At 43.8% G+C, this 25405-nt stretch overlaps 1 protein-coding gene across 4 annotated transcripts in view; it reads right to left on the reverse strand.

Moving 5' to 3' along the window:
• The window catches only part of Myrfl (myelin regulatory factor like), a 104839-nt gene that overhangs the window by 9799 nt on the left and 69635 nt on the right, over window positions 1-25405 (reverse strand). For all 4 annotated transcript variants that reach the window (XM_021643650.2, XM_060378093.1, XM_060378092.1 and 1 more), the window contains exons 14-19: window positions 14534-14700; window positions 13821-13884; window positions 11829-11914; window positions 9399-9473; window positions 9106-9158; window positions 8830-9015 (exon numbers count right to left, since the gene is read on the reverse strand). In XM_021643650.2, coding sequence (XP_021499325.1) covers window positions 8830-9015; window positions 9106-9158; window positions 9399-9473; window positions 11829-11914; window positions 13821-13884; window positions 14534-14700 — 631 coding nt within the window. The remainder of the gene's footprint in view (window positions 1-8829; window positions 9016-9105; window positions 9159-9398; window positions 9474-11828; window positions 11915-13820; window positions 13885-14533; window positions 14701-25405) is intronic.

Genomic DNA, 25405 nt, shown 5'->3' on the forward strand with positions numbered 1-25405 from the left:
TGGGTGCTCCGAACTGAACCTGGGTCCTCAGGAAGTGCAACAAGTACTCTTAACCTCTGAGCCATTCTCCAGACCCAAAGCAATTTTTTTTTTTTAATTAGCTGTTGAGAGCAATCACCTCACAGTGTCACAGCTAACCTCGGTTGTCAACTCAGTTCAGTCGAGAAATGAGTCAGCCATGGTTTCTTAAACAGTGGCCTCATGGGGATCACATAAATAAGTGTGACCATTGTAAACTATCTGATAGGAGCAAAGGAGCTGTGAGTGTACAACAGCCAAAAATTAATTCAAAATGACGTACTTAGTGAATTCTGGTTTCAGGCAGCTCTTGGTGGTGCTTCAGCATGCTACCCCCCGTGCAGCCTTGATTGCGAACACCCCACATGCACTCAGTCATCACGCCACCCAACACCCAACTAAGATGGCCACGGTCTCCTCAGCTCACACTCAAGACTACGGCACACTCACACGCTTTCACTTGACTACAAAGCATCCCGCTCTTATACAAACATGTCACTCAATAAGAGCAAGCAAAGACTCAGTAGTTTCCTACCATCGTTCCCCGGCCTGAACATACCAAGTTAGTGTATCTTCGAGGTGGATTGTGTTAGGATGTTTGACTTTAAAGACTGTTGTTTGGGATGCTGGCTTGAGTTTCATAGAAAGTCATTAAGTGAATGCTGGCTTGGGGTTAGGAAAGAATTTCTAACACTTTCTAAACTGTCCTTAGATGTATGTCTGCAGTTATATACCATATATGTACACAGAGACATTCTCAGCCTCAGTGATGAGAATATAAAGATGTTGACCAATTCCAAAAAAGAATAAAGATGCTCTGGGTCCTTCAGTATCAATTCAGCCAAAATTTAATTCTTTTTTTTTTTTTTCACGTATTTCTTTCTTTTTTGACTTTTAGGTGTATGTGCCTGAGAGTATGTATGTACTATCCTGTGTGTGGAGTTACCAAAGAGGCCAGAAGAGGGTCATAAATCCCCTGGAACTATAGTTAAAAGTAGCTATGAGCCATCTAATATTTTTAAAATAAATTTATGATTTATTGTAAGTATTATATGGATATCAAAGAATTGTTTTAAAATGAATTTCTTTAAACACACATGCACTACACATGAGTAAAGGTTTAGTTTTTATGCCTATTTTATATGCTTAATATGATTAGGGTTACTTGAAATTTCTCAGACAAGAATCCTGGGTAGAAAAGTTTAAGAAGCCGTAGCCTAGGTGATTGGTACAGTACACTTGTGTGTGTCAGTTGGGACACTTTAAAGATGGCTGATACGTGGGACAACACCTGACAGGGAAAGCCCGACCCTGAATGTAGACGCTACCATTCAATAAACAGGGAGCCAAGATGGAGAAAAGCAGGGGAGAGCATTCTAGAGCAAGCCCTCTCTCCCTCTCCTATCTCCTGGCTGCTAAGAGGTAGATGGCCTCTCCTCAGCATATCCCTGCTGTCATGGTGACAGCCATCTTAGACCGAGATTAATGAGGCCATTCAACCATAGACTGAATCCCCTAAATGCACGAGTCAAGTGTTTCCTTTGTACGTTGCTTTTCTCGAGTGTTTTCTCATGGTGATTCTTAAAAAATAACTATGACCAAGTCAACTCATAGAGGGATGGGTTGGTTTATTGATCCAGAAGCCACTTCCAATGACATGCCTCCTTCAACAGGACCACACCCACTAAGCCTTCCCAAACAGTGTCACCAGCTGGGGACAAGGTATCCAAACATCCAAGACTGCAGAGAACATCTCCTTCAAACCACCACAGGGAATTGGTTTTGTCTTTAAGATGTATGTCTACATTCAAGTTTCTACATTCAGTATCAGTATAGGAAGCAGAAGCAACTGGGTACAATAATTGGAGAAAATCTTTCTTGAAATCTCTCCCTTCCGCTGCTCTCTTTACACTAAGTGGAAAGGTTTGCTTACACACTGATCACCTAACTGTGGACACCTCGAAAATGAACTTGTCTTATGTTTATGGTTCAATGGATAGGCAATGCCAGTTCTCTGTGGTACTTTGCAAACATCTGCAGAAGACTAGAAGGGAAAGAGGAAGGAAATTAAAAAAAATAAAAATAAAAATAAAAACAAATGTTTAACCTTTAAATATCTTCTCCATACTCAAAGGGAAAACTCCCAGGACAGGACATGAAGGATGCCGAGAACAGATTTGAGAGGCTACGGCTCTTCCCCACCTCAGCAAACAGGAATGAGAAAGGCTTTCAGGCAACAAAAGTGTCTGAACATGTAGCCTTAGTGGATCTTGAGATATGAGGGATTTCTAGAGAACTGAATATTCATTTTTTTTTCCTACGTAAATAAAGCTTTCCCCAGGGTGTTAGTATTTTGGAACACAACCTGCTTCTGGGTTACCCAGCAACCTATGATGATGTCATCATGTGTCACCAGCCAGGTGGTCACACCTGGAAGGTGTGGTTATTGTGCCCCCTTAAAAGGCTGATACCGACACGAGGTCTCTCTCTTACTTGCTCTCTTACTTTCCCCCTCACTTTCTCTTACACTCTTTCTCTCTCAGCACCCCATCCCCCCCTTTTTCCTCTCTCCCCACCATGTCCTGCTACCCCCTTCCTCCATACCCTCCTAATAAATCTCTCGAAGAGAATATCTGTTGACTCCTGCTTCTTCTTTTTGATTAATAACACAGGGCTTCCAGATTTCTCAGATTGAAGCTGTTCTAATGATGATTTTTAGGTGCTCATCACCTCCTGATAGTTTCACTTACGATTGCTTCCACAGAAGGCCGAGTGTTTACAAGGCAAATGAGGCCTAAAGAGAAACTAGAATGTCTCTGCTGCCTGTTCTCCCCCTGTCTTTTGTTCTGTTTCCTTGCTGAGCTTGCTGGGGAAGAAGCTCACTTTAAATTCTGGCAAAAACACTACAGACTCGCTTCTCTTCCACAGAACTCATGATATACTGTTTTCATGAGAGAGAGAGAGAGAAAAGAGAGAGAGAGAGAAAGTATGTGTGTGTGTGTGTGTGTGTGTGTGTGTGTGTGTGTGTGTGTGTGTGTGTTCAGATCTTCCTAACTGTAGGGATTCATGGGTGCTACCGTGCCCTGACAAAGCTTTTTTTTTTTTTTGGCAGTAATGAAAAAAAAAAAAAAAAAAAACATCACTGGAGCTCAACAGTTAAGAGTTCTTGCAGAGGGCCCACATGTGGCTCACAGCATCTATGTCAGGCAGCCCACAACCATCTTTAATTCCATTTCCAAGGAATCCAGTGCCTTCTTCTGGCTGCCATGGGCACTTGCTCTTATGTGTACACACACACACACACACACACACACACACAATTAAAAATAAAATGAATAAATAGTTTTTGAAGGTGAGAGTGAAGAGCAGAGAGATGATTCCGTTGGGTAAAGGTGCTAGCCACACAAGCCTGCTGACCTTGGACTTTTATCTCCAGAAGCCACATAGAGGAGAAAAGTGAAAACTGAGTCTATAAAGTTATCCCCTAACCTCCTCCTGCACTCCATGGCATCCTATGTCTGCACTCACACACCAGGCACACCCACATGAGAGGTCACGTGACAATAATAAAGTGTTTTTTAAAACTTTAGGTGAGGTTGAGAAGAAATAACCTTATAGATTAAAATTATAAAAATGATTTTTTCAAATTTTAAATTCTTTACAAAGTGCCCCTAAACTTGTCACTTCTATGAAGCAAGACTCTTCAACTCTGAAATACTGGTTATTAGAAAACCATAAATCCTGCCGTGTCGAACAGGGGAAGCTCTCCGTCTATAAATGCCTTCCAGCAACTTTCACTATCAGCTCAATGCATAGAGTGAGTGATTGTCATTAGAGAGCTCAGGGTATAGTTCACAACTGGTAGATGAGACCTTCCAACCAACTGAATCAGAACACAGAGTGGCGAGATTTAAACCGACACCCAGCCGAAGCAGAGCCCGCTGTGGTGGGGGTGAGCAATGTAACGCTTGTGAAACTGCACCGAGGGGGAGTTCCAGGACCGTGTCTAGGACACCTTCTTGTCCCATGATTGCAACAGGCCTGTACCAAGAGGTCAGTGCACCCTGCCCATCACAGCTGAGGCCTTAGCACGGGGGAACCATTTCCTTTGGGGGCATGGATTCCAAACGCTGTTTTTGTTTTTAGACTCATCAACTTGTTAGAATCTGTACAATTCCATAGATGTTTTCCCTACAGGCCTTTTTTTTTTTTTTTTTCATATTTAAAACCCTCCTGTCTACTTAAATCTTTATGGGTTCCATGGGTTAGATCTAATCCATCATCTTCAGTTGGCTCTTCAAAGTAGAGATTCAATGTTCTAAAATACTTTCTATTTCCTGCTCTGCCTTTCTCAAATGTTTGTTAAGGAGTAGGGAAACAGAGTTGGGGCAGGATGGATGACTTTCTGAAAGATGCTTTACAAAGACTTAGGCAATCAACTTAGACCTAAAAGAAAAATTATGACTTGAGCTCAGCATGTCATAGCAGTGCAGATTTTCCTCCACTTGGTTTATTGCAGTCTCACCCCTCACGGAGGACTCTCATAAATGTCTTTGGGGCTGAGGAAATTGCCAGATATTACTCTGCACCCCACTGAGAACTCTCCTATTTTTTTAATTCCTTGAATTTCTTTTTTATTTTTATCCCTTAATTTTTAATTGTTCTTCACGTCTCACAAACATCCAGTTGCCAAGAATAGTCACCCAACATGCTCTTCCTTTGTGTCAGAACCCCTGAGGCCAGGCATCACCCAACAGCAGGGGTTCTCAGCCTTCCTAACACTGCGACCCTTTGATACAGTTCTTCCTGTTGTGGTGACCCCCAACCATAAAATTATTTTCGTTACTACTTCATAACTGTAATTTTGCTACTGTTACGGATTGTAATGTAAATATCCGTGTTTTCTGATGGTCTTAAGTGAGACTCCCAAAGGGTTCGCAACCCACAGTTTGAGAACTACTGCTCTAGACAGAGGGGAAGACTGCATCAGCCAGAATGAGGGCGCAGCCTCATCCACCTGGGAAATATCCTACATCAGGGAACATCCTGACGGCTGCAGGCAGGCTCCATGAGGATGGGGGCATGGGAGAGGGTTTCTAGGTGCTCAGAGTGGTTAGCATCTGAATCTTTTAGAGTGGGCTCATGTATGTGTGTACACACTATGTCCAAAATCAACGAAAGCAAGATGTCAGAGTGGGAGGAACCATGGTCATAGAAACAGGGGCCCAGACTCCAATTCTAACTTCACCTCACCAGTGCTTCCGTTATCAAATGGGTATACCAATATATATTAGAGGCTCTTCTGATGTTAAAGCTTTAAAACCCTGATTGTTTGCATAAACAGGGCTGTGGTGCAGCCTAGGGACTTCGGAAGAGGCACCTTCCCATGGATTTCTACCATTTTTTAAAGTAATTGGATTAATGAAAATGATTCATTTAGAAGCTCAACTGGATTTGGAGTTACATCCACTCGTTATGCTTTTTTCAGTAAGTTCTTTCTGAAAGTATGTTAACAGTGGATTCACGGGGTCAAAAAAACAAAATGTCACCAGTGTAGCTGCTCTCTGACAATCTGTGACACGTCCAGGCACTTGGCAGCAGATCTTTCTCCAGTTACCTCAGATACGGAAACACAGGATGAGCAGACGCTTGCTGTTGGGGGAGATGGCTGTGAACCATCCAGTTCACTCAGAGCTGCTCTTCCTAGCGTTCTCTTAGAGGAGAACTCACAATTACTGACCACACAGAGCCCTGCGAATGAAGAGATGTCCAGCTCTGACCTCTCCCTCTTTAGAATTCATCATCATCGGTACATCTCGTATAGGTGGGATGGTCCCTTCTAGGGAAGGCTGTCAAAGAAGGACATCCAGTGTTCCCAGTGAGGGCAGCCAAAGTCAGAAAATGCTTGGCCAACCACAAGCCTCTGCATCCTTCTGCAAGAGATGATGGTTTTAGGGAATTGTGATGGTGTTAGTTTCTTCTTTTTCCTTATTTTTTTTTAAATTTGTTTATTTTTATTTAAGTGCACATTTGTGCATGAGTTTTTGTGCACCACATACATGCCGGCAGCTGGAGAGTCCGCAGAACTGCAGCTCCCCTGAAACTGGAGCTACTGGCAGTTGTAAGCTAACTGATTTAGGTGCTGGAAATCAAAGTTGCATCTACCTGGAGGGCAGTAACACTATTGACTGCTCAGCCATTTCTCTAGCCTGAGTACTAGCCTTTTTACCTTTAAAATCACTGAGAGATCCAGTGAGAAGGCTTAGTGACATAGAGCATCCACTGGACAAGTGTGATGACCTGATTTGACCCGCCAGCACCCACATTAGGCTGGCTGTGTAGCACAGCGCTGTAATTCCAGCTCGCTTAGAGTGAGATGGGAGATGGAAACAAGACAATCCCCAGAAGCTGACAGACCACCTGGCCTGGCATGCGCAGCAGCAACCAGCAAGAGTCCATCCCAAGGTGGACACCCTGGGGCTGGAGAGATGGCTCAGTGGTTAAGAGCACTGGCTGTTCTTCCAAAGGTCCTGAGTTCAATTCCCAGCACCCACATGGTGGCTCACAACCATCTATTGTGAGATCTGGTGCCCTCTTCTGCCCTGGTGGCTCACATGCAGACCGAATACTCTATAATCAATAAATAAGTAAATCTTAAAAAAAGGGGGGTGGGGGCTGGAGAGATGGCTCAATGGTTAAGAGCACTGACTGCTCTTTCAAAAGACCCAAGTTCAATCCCAGCACCTACATGGCAGTTCACAACTGTTTGTAACTCCAAGATCTAACACCCTCACACAGCCATGCAGGCAAAACACCAATGCACATAAAATAAAAATAAAAATAACTTCTTTAAAAAAAAAAAAAGAACTGACTGACACCCCAAGTTATTGGCTTCTACCAGTATATACATGGCTACACTAGGGCACACAAATATGCAAACATAGACTCAGACACAAGCACATGCAATGACAGTTAGGAAACAATATCTTGACACCAAGGTGACTAAACAAATTCCTTTCTTCAGACTAAAGCTTCGCATCCACTCTGAAAGGATACAACCATTCCCAAATTCAACCCAACATCATTTTTATGAGAAGAACAAAAACAAAAACACAAGTCTCCTAGAAATGGAGAGAAACACTGTGCCTCGGCTTCCTTCCTGGGAAAAATGAGGATATTACCAGTGCCTATATGACAGGCTTCTGAGGAGTAAATGTTTTATTCGTGTAAGCTGCTGTTCGCGTGTCTTGTACGGAGTAATACCTCATTAACTCATGATAAATGCTGATGTGATTTGTCAGGGTATTAATCCAAGGGTAGGATAGGAAATAATATTGAAAGGGAAGGAAATTATATGAACCCTCTGCCCACACCGTATTCTGTGTGTCAGGCTGCTTAGCACTTCTATCCATTGACCTCTCTGAGGACCATGATAGATCTATACTCCCTCCATCAATTTTGAACCGGATATGACCTATCAGACTTGCTTTGGCCAACAGAGCATAGGCAGAAGTGGCACATGTGGAGCTGAGATGGGAGTTTAGGAGGCAGCGTGCGATGGGATTTGTTCCCTTGCCGTGCGTGACTGCAGTTACTACCAGGATGTGGAATCTCTACCAGCTGGGTCCTGCACGTGTCGAGCCAGAGCCCTGTCTTAGTCCACATTTGATATACCGTCAGAAATCAGTTATCGCTCATCCCCATCATTTGAGAGTTGTTACTCAGCAGCAACCTGGGAAAACCACATTCGCACACATTGCTGATGCTTCCACTGTCCTTAATGCCATCCTGGACACTCGTTAGTGTGTAGTTACAGAGCGAGGTTTCTAAAACAACAAATTAGAGTCCATTTTCAAGAAACCTGTTTGGTCTTACAGAGATAAATTCAGTTGGCACCCTTGACCAAGTTTCTAAAAACTTTTTTTTTTTATACATAGAAAGGTTGTAGTGAGATGGCTCGGTTCATAAAGTATCTGATGTGCAAGCATGAGGACCTGAGTTCAAATCCCCAGCAGCTACATAAAAATCCAGGCACAGCAGCATGCCGCAGCACCCAGGTGAGGGAGAGTCTGGGGAAATGTGTGCAGAGGTAGACAGAGGCATACCACCAGATCTTGCCTGCTAACGATCCTAGACAACCCATTAGCACTTGGTTCCGTGAGAGACCATATCGAAAAATAAGACAGCCTCCACACGCCAACACACGGCTATGCACTTTCACACACATTTATGCATGTACTACATACTCAGACACCAAATAAGCAGGCAAAACCAATAGCTGTGCACTCAGATGTATGAGGAGGAGGAAACCTTCTGAAAATGGAATACCAAGTTGGTGGTTTTTGCTAACTCAAAGTTTACCTGCAAGTTAGGATTTCCAAAGTTTGTTCCTTCCTTCCTTCCTTCTTCCTCAATGTTTCTTGTATCTTACCCAGATTAGTTTAGACAGAAAGCCCAGACACTGTACCATTTTAAGTCCTTAATGAGCCCCCTCAAGAAACAAACCAACAAAACCAAAAAACCCAACCCATGTGCTTAGGATTACCTCATCTTTGTTGATGAAAGAAAAATGAAAGTTTTCTGCTGGATAAATATTACAAATAATTAACCAACTTTTTTCTTCCTGGGGAAGAAGGTGCTCCCTATTCAGATGGTTACCAGTTTGTGTGTCCATGTTTTTAAAGATTTTGCTCTGTCAAACAAGAGCAGAGCCAATGTCTGCATCCATTTCACAAACCATCCAAACAAATATCAACACAGGAAAACCCTCACATTCAAAGGCCTGGTTGTTCCTCTTTGAACATCATTTACCTGCCCATGGTCTGTGACGGATTTCTCTCTCTGCCTCCAACTGTCTTTGTGTAGGACTTGACAATAATATTCTCGGTCCCCACAGAGGGCAGCAGTGACTTTCCTGACAAGGCAGGATCTCACAGAAAGTGATCTCAGGTACTTGAGGGAAGGTCTCTGTGGTCATCGCCAGGGTTGTGTGAGGACCTGCATCGAGCAGAAGGAGGGTCACGCAGAGGGGTGGCATGGTGCGGGGGAAACGGGCTGTGTTTATGAGTGGGAACAGGAAGGCTGTACCTGAAGTGGGAGCTGTGGATGGCAGAGCTGGCTCCGGACCGCTTGTCATGTTGCTGTAAGAGTACAGATGGTTAGTGAAAGAGCCCTTCAAGAATACTTCTCTCAGGGCTGGAGTGACAGATAGCCCAGTTTCAGTTCCTAGCGTTCATGGCAGTGAATTCGTTCAGCCTGTAACTCCAACTCCAGGTGGTCCAATGCCCTCTTCTGGTCTCCTCAGGCACCCACATACACATGAATAAGAATAAATTTTTTTAAGTCCTTCTCTCAAAGGAATACAAGATCTGGATTCTTACCTCAGAGGGAGATTCGGGGTGCGCCGGTCTTGATCCTTCAGGCTAAGTATGTACAGGGCGACTATTGTCAAGGCACTGTTAAGGGGGAGAAGACATTATGTGGCAGATCTGTGTCTGTATATATCTCACTCAAGCTCCAGCTGGCCAAAGATGTGCTCACAGGCCACACAGATGGGAAGAGGAGAGGGAGGCGGCTGTAGCTGGCAGAAGCACCATGGAAACTAGCACAGTTAGCTTTTTCTGCCTGGGAAAGAGAAAAGAGCCCTGGGCTCCCAGTAATCTGGAGGCTCCGAGAGCACTCTATGCTGAAGGAACAGAACCCCCGCTCCGGCCAAGCTGTTGCCAGAAACAACCGGTCAACAACTGAGGCAGCTCCCTGCTCTCTGCAGGAAAGAGGAAGTCCGAAATTTGCTTCCTGCTGCTGGTGTTCATCCATGCTGTTGAGCTGGGGGATCAAAGGAGGAAGGGGTCAGCCATGGCCCTTAAACCTTTTGGTCACCTTTCAGAGTACAATGTATCGGCTTGGGGTAGAAAGGAAATGCAACAGAGCACCCACGTGATGGGACTCCAACATAAGGAAGGTGGCTTTCCTTTCACTAGCACGATTCATTCAGCAAAATTAAAGTGTTCCTTAAGGGTTCTAGGGCTCGGGATGTGGATCCCAGAAGTGCTTATACAGTGAGTTCTTGGACTCTCTCATGAGTCACCCCTCAGTCTGCTGGAAATGAGGTCTCCTGGCTTGCCTCCTTGCCTCACTTCGCACCTTGCCTTCCAAACTCAACTCCTAGGCACTTTGTTCTCCCATGAAGGTGGCAGATTTCCCATCACAGCCTAAAAACAGAGATGTGCTGCAGATGAATTCCAGTCCCAAGCAGGGAATTCCCCACATGTTCCCAGTGACAGCTGGTGGCTACCCGTCAGGCTCAGCCCCTTCTGGAAAAGTGGTACTAAGTCTCAAGACGTGTCAGACAGAGCCTGTAGTGCCACCCTGGCAACTGCTCACTGTGGTCCAGCGTCCCTTGCTTTGCGCTTGCCTGTGTCTCTCACTCTCTGACTCTCCCATGATTAATTTTTAAATCCCGCCCCCCATTTGTGTTTGACATGTGGCTCAGTGCACAGGTTGGAGGACTTCTGGTGCCTTCGAATGAAATGGGCAAATGCTCTTCTCACAGGCAAACCCCGGTTTTGACCCTTCTCGGGTACAACAGAGACCAGGACCAAGACATGAAGAAGCCACTACCTCCCATTTGTGGTCCTAATGGTCAACAGCGGGCAAGGAAGATCTGATAAGCAGGCTTTAAGTACAGTGTCTTCACTCAGAACTAGACTGCCTATCACCTCCTCACAGTGCCTGGGCTGTTATCTTTGGAGCATATGAGGTGTGTCTGCTAAAAGTACATGATGCTCACCCCCTCCTTGGCTGAAGGCAAACACTTAGAAGAATGAGAAAAAAAAATACAAAAGCTCCTGATGGAAATTTTGGGTCATACATCAACCTCCCGGGCATCTTCCCAGAACGGGCATGAGCTGAGTTAGACTAAGTGTAGTCAATGATAGCACGTGTATACAGCATGCTTAGAGCCCACGATTCAACCCTGGGGCCAAATCAGTCGCTCACCATCTAAATTTAAAGTGAAAAGCTGAGAGGAGAAGAGAGAGAGAGAGCTGTGTCCTGAAGCTAGGAAGCACCCTGGCCAGCCACTTCACTTGCTGCCCTCCACAGTTGCAGAACAACTGTCTGCCCTCCACTCAAGGCCCAAACTCTATTCTTTTCCCAAACTCACAAAGCATCGCTTTTCTTTCACTATGTTAGAGCATCAACAAGGAAGGACTGTTCCCAGGCCCAAAGGAGACAAGCTAGGCGACCAGAGTGGAGGGAGGCGTCCTAGTGGCCTTGGGATCCTAGAGAGGGAGGCCTGAGAAGGTGCAGTGCTGTAGCTTCCCTCTGCTCCCAGCTCCACTTTCTCTCCCCCTCCCCCACAGCCACCTCCACTCTCTCCCCTACCCCCACCTCCACAACCACTCCTACTCCTTCCTCTACTCGCTGTTCCACTTCCACATCCACTCTCTCCCTGATTCCCACCCCTACAACCACCTCCACACTTCCACACACATACATGCGTGCACACACACACACACACACACACACACACACACAACCTGCTGCTTGAAAAAAAACTGATTAAAAAAAATTGTCATCTATCTCACATCAAAGTACATAAACCCAGCTGTCCTTTCTTCAAGATAAGGATTTCACAGGGGCTCCCTTGTCTGTATGCTATCAAAGGTTATGCCTGGTTTAAAAAGCTCCTTGTCTTCAAAGCAAAGAGAAGGTCAGTTCCCAGTTCATATGTGAAAAAGAAAGACAAAACAAGATAGAGAGGAAAAAAAAAAAAGATCTTGATAGCAGAACACTGAAGTTTTTCTTACCAAAATGTCATCACAGCAATCAGCGCTATAACCAATGTCTGGAAAACCCAGTTAGGACATGATGGTCTCCTTCCTGACAAAGAGACCTGTGGAAACATTGAACAGGGACAGATCAACACTGAGGGCTGTGCGCTACCAGCCAAGCTTTCTTACTATCAACTGTTCATAGTGGCGTGATGATCGTCAGACTCCCCACCCGGCCTAGGAGCACCGTTTCCCACCCATGTCCATGTATTTCACCTAATGACCCAAGGAGGCCTCTCAGAGCCTAGGTCACCCAGAGAGTTGGTAGTGACAGGCAAGGGAAGGTCAACTTCACGGAAACAGAGACTGTTGTCAAGACAACAGGAGGCTGACCCAAGCATCATTACTTGCACTTTATTGAGCTCCCTACATCATTTCTGCATGAGCCCCACGAAGATAGTGGGGTTAAATATTAACCATCATGGGCATGTACCCAACGCTGCTCCAGACATGCCTCCAAGCGTTTCACACACACTAATGTGTAGCATCCCCACAATCACCCTCAGCAGGGCTTCGAGGAAGAAACCTTGGCCATCACACTTAGGACAGAAGAAGAAGGTACAGGAGGGCCAAGTTCCTCACCAGACACAGCTCAAAAGTCATGAGGCTGGAACATGAGTTAAAACCTTCCACTTTGCAATCTGTGTTTTTAAATACTGTGCTATGCCACCCACTGTTCTGTATGTAAGAGAGGAGAAAATATTAAGCCACTTATGTGTAATGCAAAAGCTCTTTATGGCTTATCAATGAATACATGAGTGTGTGTGTGTGTGTGTGTGTGTGTGTGTGTTGTGTGTAGCATTTTCCTCTGAAACTGAAACATTTCATCCTGCAGGGAAAGCTCCTTAAGATAAGAAATAAAAATTCAAAACATCTTCAGGAAGTCCCTGAAACTGACCAGATTCATTAGGTCCCTCCCTCCCCGAAAGTATATAATCAGGAAAGACTACTAGGAGACATTCTCAAACAAGACAACAAAAAATTAAAAATTAAATGCTCAGACAAGCCCAGCCCCCTGAACGCAGCAGATGACAAAAGAAGACTGCCTGAGCAAGCTGGAAAAGGCTCAGGATAACAGAGCCGCCTGGCAAGGCCTCCAACCTGTTGAGCTGCCTGCAGGCTGTGCAGCGTGTTCCAGGTTCCGGTTTCCTGAGCTGTCAGGCCGGGGTGGGTTCGGGGATGCGGCTGTCTTTGAGTCATTTCTGCTCCCATAGGTAACCCCTCACCCCCACTCCTGTGAACAGCCCCCTAAACACAAAGCTGAACTTGGGTGGCATCCATACTTGGGTCTGTCATTGGTTCCTTATCTGAGGTGAGTAGATGTTTGTTTGTGTCTCCCCAGGGCCAGCAATACATATATGCATACATAGATGTTATATAAGTGTAAAGATGTCTGTGTGTATGTTGGTGTTTCGTGTGAAGGCTGTTGGACTTCATAGTCACAGCCATGCAAACAATAACCGGTATGTTATGTTGTTTCTGAAGTGGTCTGGTCGTGTTCTAGATTCTTTCTCTTTATTTTTAGGCTTTTTTTTTTTTTTTTTACTTTTTTTTTTTTTCTTTTTAGTCATTAATACCTGTGGAAGGATGCAAATGAGGGAAGCAGACCAGGGAAGGGATGTTGATCCAGTTCTCTAATGTGTATGTATGCGTGCGTGCTCGAGTTAGAGAGTGTTACCTGTTACTGTGGCTTGAAAACAGGGTCACTCATGTGTAAGACAAGGGCCCATAGGTGAGCTACTCCCACAGCCAGCCAATATTCTCTGTTTTTGAGACAGGCTCGTACAAAGTTGCCCAGGCTAGCCCTGAACTCATTCGAAACCCCAGGCCATAAAACACAGGCTTGGCACTTTCCATCTTTCTGCCACGGCATCTCACCCTCCCCCAAGAAGCTAGGCTACAGATCTAGACTTCGTATTGTATTTTGTATAGAGAATGCTCTGCTCATTTACATTTCAGTCCGTTTACCTTGGTGGGCTTTTTGGAAATGGCCCTTCTCGGTGAAGATGAACTCACAGCTCTGCTAAATTTGCTTTAAAGAGAGAGAGGGAGAATTGATTACTATTCAAATGCCCCTCTAGGAGGTATATGACAATGGCTCAGGCTGTCTCAAACCCAGCAGTAGGACTTTCCTTTTGTAATACAGTGATAATTTGAAAAAGGAAAAGTCAAAGCAATTGGAGTTCTTTTGTGAAAGAAAAAAGCTTTTAGTAAGCATTAACGAATTCATTAACATTACTTTTGTGGTTTTTTTAAGAAAAAAAAAAAAAAAAACACCCCCTGGAGCCCAGGGGATGTGCCCTTAATTCCTTAAGTAATAAAAACAAACAATAAAATGACTTCTCTCCCTGAGGACCAAATGTGATTTTTCATTTCAAATTTAGAAATGACCACCTCTCCTCCTTGAAATGGAAGACAGCCTTTTGCTAATACTTAGCACTTCCTCTAATGGCTGAGGCTCTTAAGCGGATGGCTCACATTCTGTATTAAAAGCACCAACAGAAAAAGCAACAAAAACATCCAGGAGGCGACCGTGTCCTAAAATATTCCAAGGGGGGACTAGAGACCTCAGCATCAGAGAGCGTAACTGTTGCTCCATGGGCGAGGCCAGGCGGGGTGGTCCCCACGGGAGGAATCCACTCTGAACCTGCCCCAGAGTCCTGTGGAGACGCTGATTCTACCTGATGGAGCTGGCTTCGCTGACTGAGGACTTCCAGCTGCGGCTGAGGCGTTTTAGCCTGGCCAGCTTCCGGTTCCACGTTTCCAACTCCTCTATTCTTTCTTCCAGGTTGTTGGTTAGTTTGCAGAGCTGCTTCACAGCCCCCACGTTCTCCATGAAGATCTGGTCCTAGAGAGGGGCAGAGCACAAGCGGGAGAGCTGCAAAGTCTGAAGCCGCCGGGGGACCCTTCTGCGCGCTACCCAAAGACAGAAGACGCCACAGTAAAGGGTTTTACACCCGCGAGTTCAAGCTCACCCGGGAGAAATCGGAAGTGGTTCGAAACTCAGAACGGGCTACCCACACTGCCAGCGGTGCCGTAAACTGTTTCTGACCAATTTGCAATAAAATGAAAAACGTCCTTGTAACCGAAGTAAGGAGATGAAACTGAAGCCCTGTCAAGTTTGGAGTCCAGAGACTCCTATGACCATTGAGCTATGTTTAAAACCCGTAAAAACATAGAGAGAACCGGCTTCCAAGGGCTGATCTGTGTGCTTGTTGCTAAATCCCCTTAAGAAGTGACCGCAGCTGTCCCTAGTAAAATGTGCACCAGACTGTTCAGATCATGAAGGAGGCATAGCCCAGTGTTGTAGCATGAATCTGTAATTACAACATCCAGAAGGCTGAGGCAGGAGGATCATGAGTTGTGAGTTCCGAGCCATATCGAGACCATGTCTCCAAAATAAAATTTAAAACTAAAATAAAAACAGCAACATCAGTCTAAAGATAGCGGCTTCTCTCCGAGTTCTGCCACCAGATAAAATACAATAAGCTCTTTAGATTTTTATCTTTTTCGTTTATAAATAAGATGATAACTCTTGAGATATCATCTCTTCTTTAACATCTCCTGAGTAATCGTGTGTAATTCAAATTTTAATCTGACTCTCAAACCGAATTTTTTAAACACATACTTAATCCCTTTTGTTCACTGAAAGTCACTAAATCATTGAAGAGACAAAGAAGAATATGACAACTATGTCCGGAGGCTGACAACTGTGGACGACAGGGCTCCCCAAAACCAGGATGCCCAGGCCACGGCCTACCCCACCACAGGACTCCGGTGTACTATAAACTATAAACACGTGTCTATCTTAGCCATAATAAAAAGCATTGGTAAACTCTTGTCAGATTTTACCCTGACCCCATGACCTTTTCTCCTTTTCTTCTCTCTTTTCAAAAGTTCAAAGTTCAAAGCAACGCCTGTGTCTTACAGAGAGCAGCCCACTCCATACAGTAAAGAGCCAGCCCTGAGGCCTATGCCTCAAGATTGTCTATGGCTGGGAGGTCAAACCTGGGGTTGTGTGCTTGGGGAATCTCATGCAAACTGGAGCTTCCGTGGTTTCAAACCCTGGAAAACCATCCCTGAAAAAAGGAATCAAAGTATGGTACATGCAGGCATGGAAATGAATTAATTAATCCTGTTATTTTGAACAATGAATATTTGCCAATACAGGGGGGACAACAAATACGCGGTGACATCGGCTATATGCTAACTCAGTGGAGGTTCCAAGTGAACAGTCCAGAGTTAAGGTTCAGTTTGTACAATTTTAAAGACACATTTGTCTTGAGAAACATTGAGTGTTCTTCTGAATTCCCAGCCAGCCAAGGAAGTCTAACGAAAGCCCCACCCCGATCTTGTCACTTGGCCATTTGTCCATATTGGGCATTGCTTGCTATCTCCCTATTCAAACGGAGAGTCTGTGGTGGGCAGGCAGTGTGTTGATTCTTTGTTAAACAGAAAATGACAGCAGGCAAACTGAGAGGTGCCAAGTTAGCAGCTTGGAAGAGCAGAAAGCTTTGGAAAGGTTCATCTCTGAGGCCTATGTTAGCTTTAAAGGTGTGTGTGTGTGTGTGTGTGTGTGTGTGTGTGTGTGTGTGTGTGTGTCTTTGCATGCCTGCCTGCCTGTATTAAAGATTCAACCCCCAAAAAGTGACCGCCTTTTAAAAATCTAACAAACCTAGTGATAAAAGAAGCAACGGCAGAGAATTCTGCAGTAACCTAGCAAAGTTGCATATGTGCTCAGTTTGAGCCAGTAACACCCACTTCTAGAAACCTATTTCCTAGGCTGGCTGGTAAAATGCAGTGTGTGTGTGAGGGGGGTTGAAGACATGGAACACTGATATCAACTCAAATACCGGTCAGTAGGAGCTCCATAATGGAGGGCAGCCACCATATAGCAGCAACTACGCTTCAGGAGGAATGAAGAGACCGTCACATACAAATGCAAAGATCATGACAGAGTTAGAAGGAAAAAAATGCAGGACAGAATACACCGACGACCCATTCTCTCTAAAAGGAGGGGAAAATACAAAATGTGCATATTTTCTCACATTAAAAAATTAAAAATTATAATTTAAAAAGTTTATATATAATGGGAAAGAAGAAGCAAGGCAAGTAAAATGGATAAAACCATGAAGAATAAACCTTAATATACGTGAGACATATATAAATCTGTGTGTGTGTGTGTGTGTGAACTTTCCTTTAAAAATAATGTGGGTATTTTACTTTATATTCTCACTCACCTGTAAACCTGCCCTCTAATTGTTAAATACATATATCAAGTGGGAGAATATGTAGGTAAAGGTCTAGAAACTAGAAAGGGGCTCAATGTGACAGGTGTTCTGAGGGAGTGGGGTGAAGACAACAGAGCAAAGTTAAAGGGGAGAGCTGGGGTGAAAAGATAGGATGAAAGAAAGCAGGAGGTCCAGCGGGGAGTTGGGGTAGGTTGGGAAAATCAACCAAACGCAAAGCATAGGAAAAGACCATTTGGTATTCCATTGCTTTGTAAGGCTATAAAAAATACAATAAAATACAGAGAGTGAAAAAAAAAATGCTGTGGGGACTTTAAAAATGGCGATAATTATACTAAAAAAAAAATCTTATAAGAAAAAAACAAAGGAATGAGCATGATGTGCTATTGAGTTTCTGGTTTAATCTTTCAGAGAGGATTTGTTTTGTCTCCAAAGCAGTAATTGACTAATCCTTCTTAGAAAAATATACTCCAAACACCAAAATAGAAAAAATTGGCAACAAAAGCTTAATAATCATATTGTGAGTGATAACAGAAAGGGATTATAGGTATACATATACCATACACGATTCTGGCTTAATATAGCAGATTCATGATTATTTGGACACCTTGAATTTGTAAGTATTTAAGATACAAGATACAAATACAAAACCAAAGTTTAAGTAAAAAGTCTAGCAACTCTAAGGCTAAATTCTAAGTGCCACCATGAATTCCTGATATATCCACTTCTTTAGAAGAAAACTATCTCCTAGCCTTACCCATGAAAAAATAGAATAAAAAGACATTTCTGACCCACTAACAGTGAGCACCTTCCCCTTGGTCTCTAAATACCACTGACTAGAGGGAACCAGGGATCTTGGGAGGAGGAGCAGCCCCTGGTTTGGGGCAGGCAGGATATGAAGTGAAAGCTGAGACACCTAACTGACAGAGCTGAAGATAGCTTCCCAGGACTGTGGCTATGTCAAAGGAACCAGGAACCACCTGAAGAAGCCAGAGGCCATCAAAGGACAGACTGCTGGATCAGATCAAAGAATCAAATGTGTTTTAAGAGCATCCATAGTCGTACCCAATTAAAACAAAAAACAAAAAAAAAAAAAAAAAAACAAAAAAAAACGTTGTATTGGTTGCTGTCAGAAGATATTTAACTAATTTTTTTTTTCAGAAAAACTCATAAAGGAATGAAGCTCTTGCTTTCTCAACTACCTAAATATCCAGTGAGAAAAATGTTCTTCGTTTTAGTAGAATGACAAAGACTAAAGAATGACAGTTTTGCTGTAGGCTAACCCCCATTAGAACAATAGATCTAAGAGAAAATGATTCTCGATGGCTGCCCAAACCAGATGGACATATATACTCCTTTTTTGTTATGTACACATAAAAATAAGATAAAACAGAACAGAAACATTTGTGAAACTTCAGCACCAACGATGGTAAAATTAACCATAATTGGTATGATAATGGTATAGTATGATATCATACTATACCATTTTATCATACTATACCATTTTTCTGCATGATAATGGTATAGTAGTTCCATTTTAAGGAATGGTCCTTTCCTTTCAGAAAAACAAAACAACACAACAACAAACAAACAACCTTTGCCGTGGAAGCACAAAGATGTAAGTGAGGCACCCAGAACCCAAGGGGAGAGAAACAGCCAGGCAGGCATGGTGATGTGCACTTGTAACTCCAGCTTTAGAGAGACAGAGACAGGCAATCCCTAGAACTCAGTGCCAGGCATCCCAGACAATCAGCAAGCCAATGAGAAGCCCTGTCTCAAAAAAACAAGGTTGACAGTGCTTCTAAGGAACGATAGCCAAGACTGACCTCTGGCTTCCAGATGCATTTGCTGTACAAGACACACACACACACACACACACACACACACACACACACACACAGTAGGGGGCAGGCAGACAGACAGAGACAGAGCAGCATTGTAGATATAAACATGTTTCTGTTTATATCCCCAGGTGTGGGATGTGGGACTAATTTAAACAGTCCACAGCAGCAGACTATTTGCTTCCTGTGGGCTCTGAGAGGAGCTCTTTGCCAACTGCAGATAGTTTAAATCTGAGGACTCTAGAGAGAGAGAATAAATGCCAGAGCCCACAGCATGTGGAGATCGGAGAAAAAAACAAGGCTGTTCCTGCTTCCCCCTTGCTTCTCCTGGTTGCTGTTGTGAGACAAGAAGTTGGAGATCTCCTGAAATGAGGACTGAACTGGCTCCAAGGACCCGATAACCAACAGCACGCAGCTAAGAGAACTGTGCCTCCTCTCCCACTAACCCTTTCTCTCTCCTACTTGGTGCTCGGGTGTTGGAAGTCAGGAAGTTGGGGTCGGGTAGGGAGAAAAAGATAAATGTAAATGAAAAAGTTTTTAAAAGTATGCCAACAAAGAGGAGACAGACAGACAGAGAGAATCTGTTAAAATGTCTATAATAAAATGATATCACTTTGGAGCCCAGTTTAAGTAATTTAGTTGGAGAAAGACAAAACTTTGCAGCGCGTTAGGATTTGAGACGCCCTCCATTGACTCAGGTGCTCAAACACTTGCTTGCCTGATTGGTGGTACTGTATTGAGACTTTGGAATAGGCACTGAGCTTTCAAAAGTGCATCACTGGAGATTGGTCTTTGAGGGGGATATCCCAGGCTACCTGCAGCCTGAGTCCTCACTTCCTCATTCACAAAGATCTGAGGAACTGCTGCCTCATGCTCTTGCTGCCATGAGCTTCCCCATCTGAACCAGGGTCATAGTGAACCTTTCCTTTTCAAGTAACTTCCATCAGGAATTTTATCACATCATTGAGAGAAATAACTAACATACTCTGGGGCCTGAGTGTGGGCCTAGGTGTGGGTTTTCATTACTGTGGCAGTTAGGCTCATAAGGAATGGTGCTATTAGGAGGTGTGGCCTTGTTGGAGGAAGTGTGTCATTGGGGGTGGGCTTTGAGCTTTCAAATGCTGAAGCCAAGCCCAGTGTCACTCTCTCTTCCTGCTGCCTACAGATACAGATGTAGATCTCTTGGTTCCTCAAGCTGCCATGCTTTCCACCATGACAATAATGAACTAAACCTCTGAACTATAAGCCAGCCCCAATTAGATGATTTCATATATAATACCTCTCAGGGCCATGGTGTCCCTTCACAGCAATAAAACCCTAACTAGGACAGCTACTATTCCAATTTTGTGTGCATTAAAACTTTTCTTTGGGACTGGAGAGATGGCATAGCAGGAGCGCATACTGCTGTCATAGAGGATGTGAGTTTGAGTCCCAGCATTCAAATGACTGCTCAAAACAGCCTGAAACTCTACTTCCAGAGGGAACCTAAGGCCTCTGACTTCTGGCCTCCTCAGGTACCTGAATTCACATATACACACATATATATCATCATCATAATAATAATAATAAAAAGATTCATTTAAAATCTTTTTCTTTAAAAATAAATAAAAGGTTTTCTGATGAAAACCTTTCTGAGGTCTCTAATGCAGGCTCAGGTTTTTCCTTTTGTTTAATACAATTAAGGCAGAAATAATGAAGATGAGAATAGCATTCCATGATTCTAAATCATCATGGATGCCATATGACTGCTCACTAAGCTTAGAGTATATGGCGGACTGTAAGCAACAGTGGTACCATTTACAGTGGATCATGTGGTCAGTCGATGTCCACTCAGCAGCCCAATCCACACTGCCATTTATTCTCGCCAGCCTCTTTCTCCTCTCAACTCACACACAGGCCATCTGTTACCCTTTAGCTCCCGAGCCAGCCCCTCCTCCTCTCCATCAGCCCTGCTTATACCCTTTCCTTTCTTTGCTTCTTCAAAAAACAAAAAAAGAAAAAAAAAAGAAAAAAAAGGCTTTTCTTAATATACTGTGATTTAGCTCTAACCAAAGCAGACAGTGAAGAATGATAAAATTCTCTGTAAACTACTATCATCTCTTACTGCAGTGTCTTCCCTGGGGGCAATGTCTTCCCGGGGGATCTTTGATACTGCCTTAGGAGACACAAGCAATTGCTGCACATTCCTAGCTGCTTGTCAATAATGATAAAAGGCCAGCTCCAACTTCCTCAGCTCAGATTCCTCAGCACCGTATATCTTGCAGTGGGTCCAATCGGCAAGGAGATAATTCACATATTTTCCTATTTAGGAAGTAATAAAGATGGAGGGAGAATTTATTACTCCTTTCTGCTTATAATTATGGCCTGCCCTGATTGTACAGAAATTTCTAAGATAAGTTATAGAGATCAGCTCTTACCAAAAAATTTAAAATTCTGACCATTGTCCAACATCATCACAGTAAAGCTCGTAAGGGTACTCAAATTAGTTGTGTTTTTTTTTTTTTTAAATACCCCTTGCCCTGGTGATAAGTTCCCACTGAGAGTATTTGACCAGAAATGCGTATCTAGATGCTGAAGGGACTTTTTCTTCATAGACATGTCTAGTCTCCACCTAGAGGTTGGAATTTATTTGTGCTGAGAAGAAGAAGATACTCTACACTCAGGCATTTGGAAGGGTTTTCTCACTGATAATCACCCTTGGTTAGAAACAACTGAACCAAATTCATTTATTTCACTCTGTCCAGCTATGAATGTGACCCTGTCCCTCAGCCGAAACACAACTTCCTAGTTGTGGACCATGAAAAATTACTGCTAATGCTGGAAAAGAGCAATCTTGGTGTTGCACACAGGAACCCAGGAACACAGGGAAATAACTCAGCAAGGCTATTTCTTTTTGTATAAAGGGAGCAAGTGCCAGACCCCGAACTGGGCTAGCAAGCATGTGTGGCCCACGAGGCCTCTGACTATTCTTCTGACGTTGGTGTCACTACATCTCATCCTGAAGTGAGGAGCTCTGTTTCACAATCTGCCATGATTAGGTAATCAGCAAGAAGGGGAGTGGGGAGGGTCAGGGAATAGGAGTTCTTGTCTGGCTAACTATCTTTGGTTAAAATAAAAAATAAACAACAACAACAACAAAACCAGGAATATTTCTCACTTGGGCCAATAAGATGCTCTGTAGGTAAAGTTTCTGACTGTTCAGCCTAGCAACCTGTCTATTCCCTGGGACCCACATGGTGGAAGAACAGAACCAGCTCTTACAAGTTGTCCTCTGCTATCTACGCATGCACCCTGGGATGCGTGTGTGCACTTACTAACTGCTTCAAATCCCACAGACTTCCTACCCACTGTTTGCACAGAATCAGTCTTTCTTCATTACATGCTTATGCTGTGCCGGACATCCTTCTCAACAACAGGAGGAGATAAAGCTAACACTGCCTTCAGTTCCTGCCTTCAGAGAGGACGCTGTTTAATGGAGCAACTGTCCAGTAATGAAAATAGAGAGGAAAAAAGTGGCACGGTTTTAAATTGTTGTTAGGACCGTAAAGAAGGCCAAAACACTAAAAAATAAAGAAAATAATCATCACTGCCTACAGCTATTATGATAGTTAGAAAATTTACCTTTTTTTTTTTTTTAGAGTACCAGCAAAGAATATAAAAACAGAGGCAAATGAAAAGCTCTCTCTCTCTCTCTCTCCACACACACACACACACACACATACACACGCCAAATAAATGAATAAAATACTGGACCAAATTCACAGAAGGAGGGCTCTAAGCATTTAAGAAAGAGGTCCACAGAGTTCTCACTAATCACAGAGAGGCAAAGTCAATCTCACTCGATGATAATAGCAAAATTTTCAAAGTCTGGTGTCACATTGGTGCTATGGATAAGCAGCAGCTGACAATCCAGCAGGTTTTTGTCTGTTTGCTGAGATAGGGTTTGATAGGGTTTCGTTTTGCCTAGGCCGACCTGAAACTCCTGATCCTCCTGCTTCAGCCTTCCAAGTGTTGAGACTATAGGTGTGGGTCGCCACACCCAGCCAGGCAGTGTTTCGTACCAGGGAGGTTGCCTGTATCCAGTACCTACGCCAAGCCTAGTCCCAGCTGGGACCTCCTAGCGTTTCTGTCTCCTTCCTCCTCCTTACTGGTCCTCTTAAACCTTGAGGGTTGTGGTGCTGTCCTTGGGGGTCTTTTCCTCATTTTTCCCATCCTCTCAGCCTCTGTCTCTATAGCAACAGTTCTCAACCTGTGGGTTGCGACCCCCTGGGACCACTTAAGACCATTGGGAACACACAAATATTTACACTACCGATCCTAACAGTAGCAAAGTTACAGTTATGAAGCCCCTCCTAGGGAGGGTCACCCCAGCCCTATGGTTCCAGAACTTCTGATATTTCACAGGAGATGAGAGTCTAAAAACTCATGAGACGAACTCTGCTTTTTAAATATAGGCAACAGATTTGCAAGTTTTTTAAACTATGAGAGGAAAACTATCCTCAGGCCAGACTTGGCCACCGGCTTTTCATCTGAGACTTTTGTCCACAATCGCTGTCTTCCTGGCATCTTCACGCTTTCCAGCCGCCTCCTCCCTGCCCCCAGCTGCTCTCTTGGAGTTCTACAGCCCACATAGCCTTCTGGACATTTTCATCTTGAGTGTTCAATCGGCACCTCAAGGCCAAATCTGAGCTCATCTTTCCCAGGGGAAAAAAAAATCACTTCTTCAGATTTTCTCATGCAAATAACCACTTCTCTTCCCTCCACTGAGATTAGAAACGGAGCATTGACATAAATAAGTCTTTCCTAGGATATCTACAGCATATCGGATGCTGGACTTGTCAGCACCGAATTTACGAAGTGTGTTCCGAGACCACCAGAAGGGGAATGGCAGAACGATGGGATGAGCACTCAGGAGTGTGTTTTCAGAGGCCTGCGGCTGTGTAGACATCACAGAACTCGTTAATTCATGCTTCCAATATTTGTTGGGTTCCTACAGTCCTTTAAGCCCTAGGGTAAAGACTGCAATAAAGTACTAGAGAAATGGTTTTGAAAAAATACAGATTTCAGCTCTCACACAACTATTTAGAGAGATTGGCAAAGAACACGTAAATTTACAGATAATTTCAGTTCGGTAGAAATACCTCCAGGCTGCTGTGAACAGACACGTATTCATGGTAGAGAGGGCCAGCTAGGGGGTAGGTAGGGTTGGTAAAAGAGGGTCATAAGCAGGGGAGTGTCTGCATGGCTGATTAAGGAAGGAGGGCACAGCCCGGAGAGGGGGAAGGGAATCTTAGGTAGGGGTTCCATTACTGTAATAAAACACCATGACTGTAAGCAACTTGGAAAAAAAAAGGGGGGGGTTATTTCATCTTATAGCCCATTAGGCGAGAGAAACCAGGGTACAGCGCAAGGCAGGAACCCAGAGGCAGGAACTGATGCTGAGGCCATTGTCGGATCAGAATGTACATTTTTAGTGAGAAACACCCCCTCCCCGTGGGGTGTGCACACTTTGAAGTTTGAGAAGCGCTCTCACATGAACTGACAAATTATAAATTAGTCTCCACTCAAACATACCCACTGCTAAAATAATCCCTATGGCAATCAGGCTGTCCTCTCTATACCTACTCTCAGCGCACAGTGAACCCGGTGGCAGAGTCATTTGTGAGCCTTGCCAAAGAGCAAGATACCACAAGATTGATGGACAAGGTGTTACAGAACCATTCAGATCACACAGGCTGTATTGACAAGAGGAGCTGACTTAGCCCTGTTACCCAGTGGTGGATGGGGTTGCTAATCCAGAGGCAGGAGGGCTTCCTTCAACAGAGAACAATTTGCATATCAAAGAATTTTAGACAAGCCCCTGGTGAAACAGAGGAGATTCATGAATAGCATTGTAAAAAGTGACCTACTTTATGATCCCATTGTGGAATTTAAACACAATTTCATTAAAAAAAAAAAAACTATGCAAAAATTGTAACGCTATGTTCAATTATTAATTATTCTAAGAAGCACATTGAAGAATTACAGTTTTTCTTGTATTCTAGAACATAAGTACTTTATTATAAGCTTATCTCTGCTTTCATCTTATTTTACTTTTAAATTACTTTATTATGTGTGTGTGGGTGTGAGTATTTTGTCTGCATGTCTGTTTGGGTTCCAGTGAGTGCAGGAGGGGCATTACAGATGGTTGTGACTGCCATGTGGATGCTGGGGATTGAACCTGGGCCCTCTGGAAGAGCAGCCAGTGCTCTTCAGCACTGAGCCATTGCTCCACATGTAATTTTCCGTTTTTTTAAAAAAAATTATTTTTTTTAGTAATTATAGTTTTTATTCACTTTGTATCCCATCTGTAGTCCCTTCCCAATCCCAACTTCCCTCATCTCCTCCTCTGCCTCTCCTCCAGTCCACTGATAGGGGAGGTCCTCCTCCCCTTCCCTCTGACCCTAGCCTGTCAGGTCTCATC

This window comes from Meriones unguiculatus, chromosome 2 (assembly GCF_030254825.1).
Source record: "Meriones unguiculatus strain TT.TT164.6M chromosome 2, Bangor_MerUng_6.1, whole genome shotgun sequence".
Lineage (NCBI taxonomy): Eukaryota > Metazoa > Chordata > Mammalia > Rodentia > Muridae > Meriones > Meriones unguiculatus.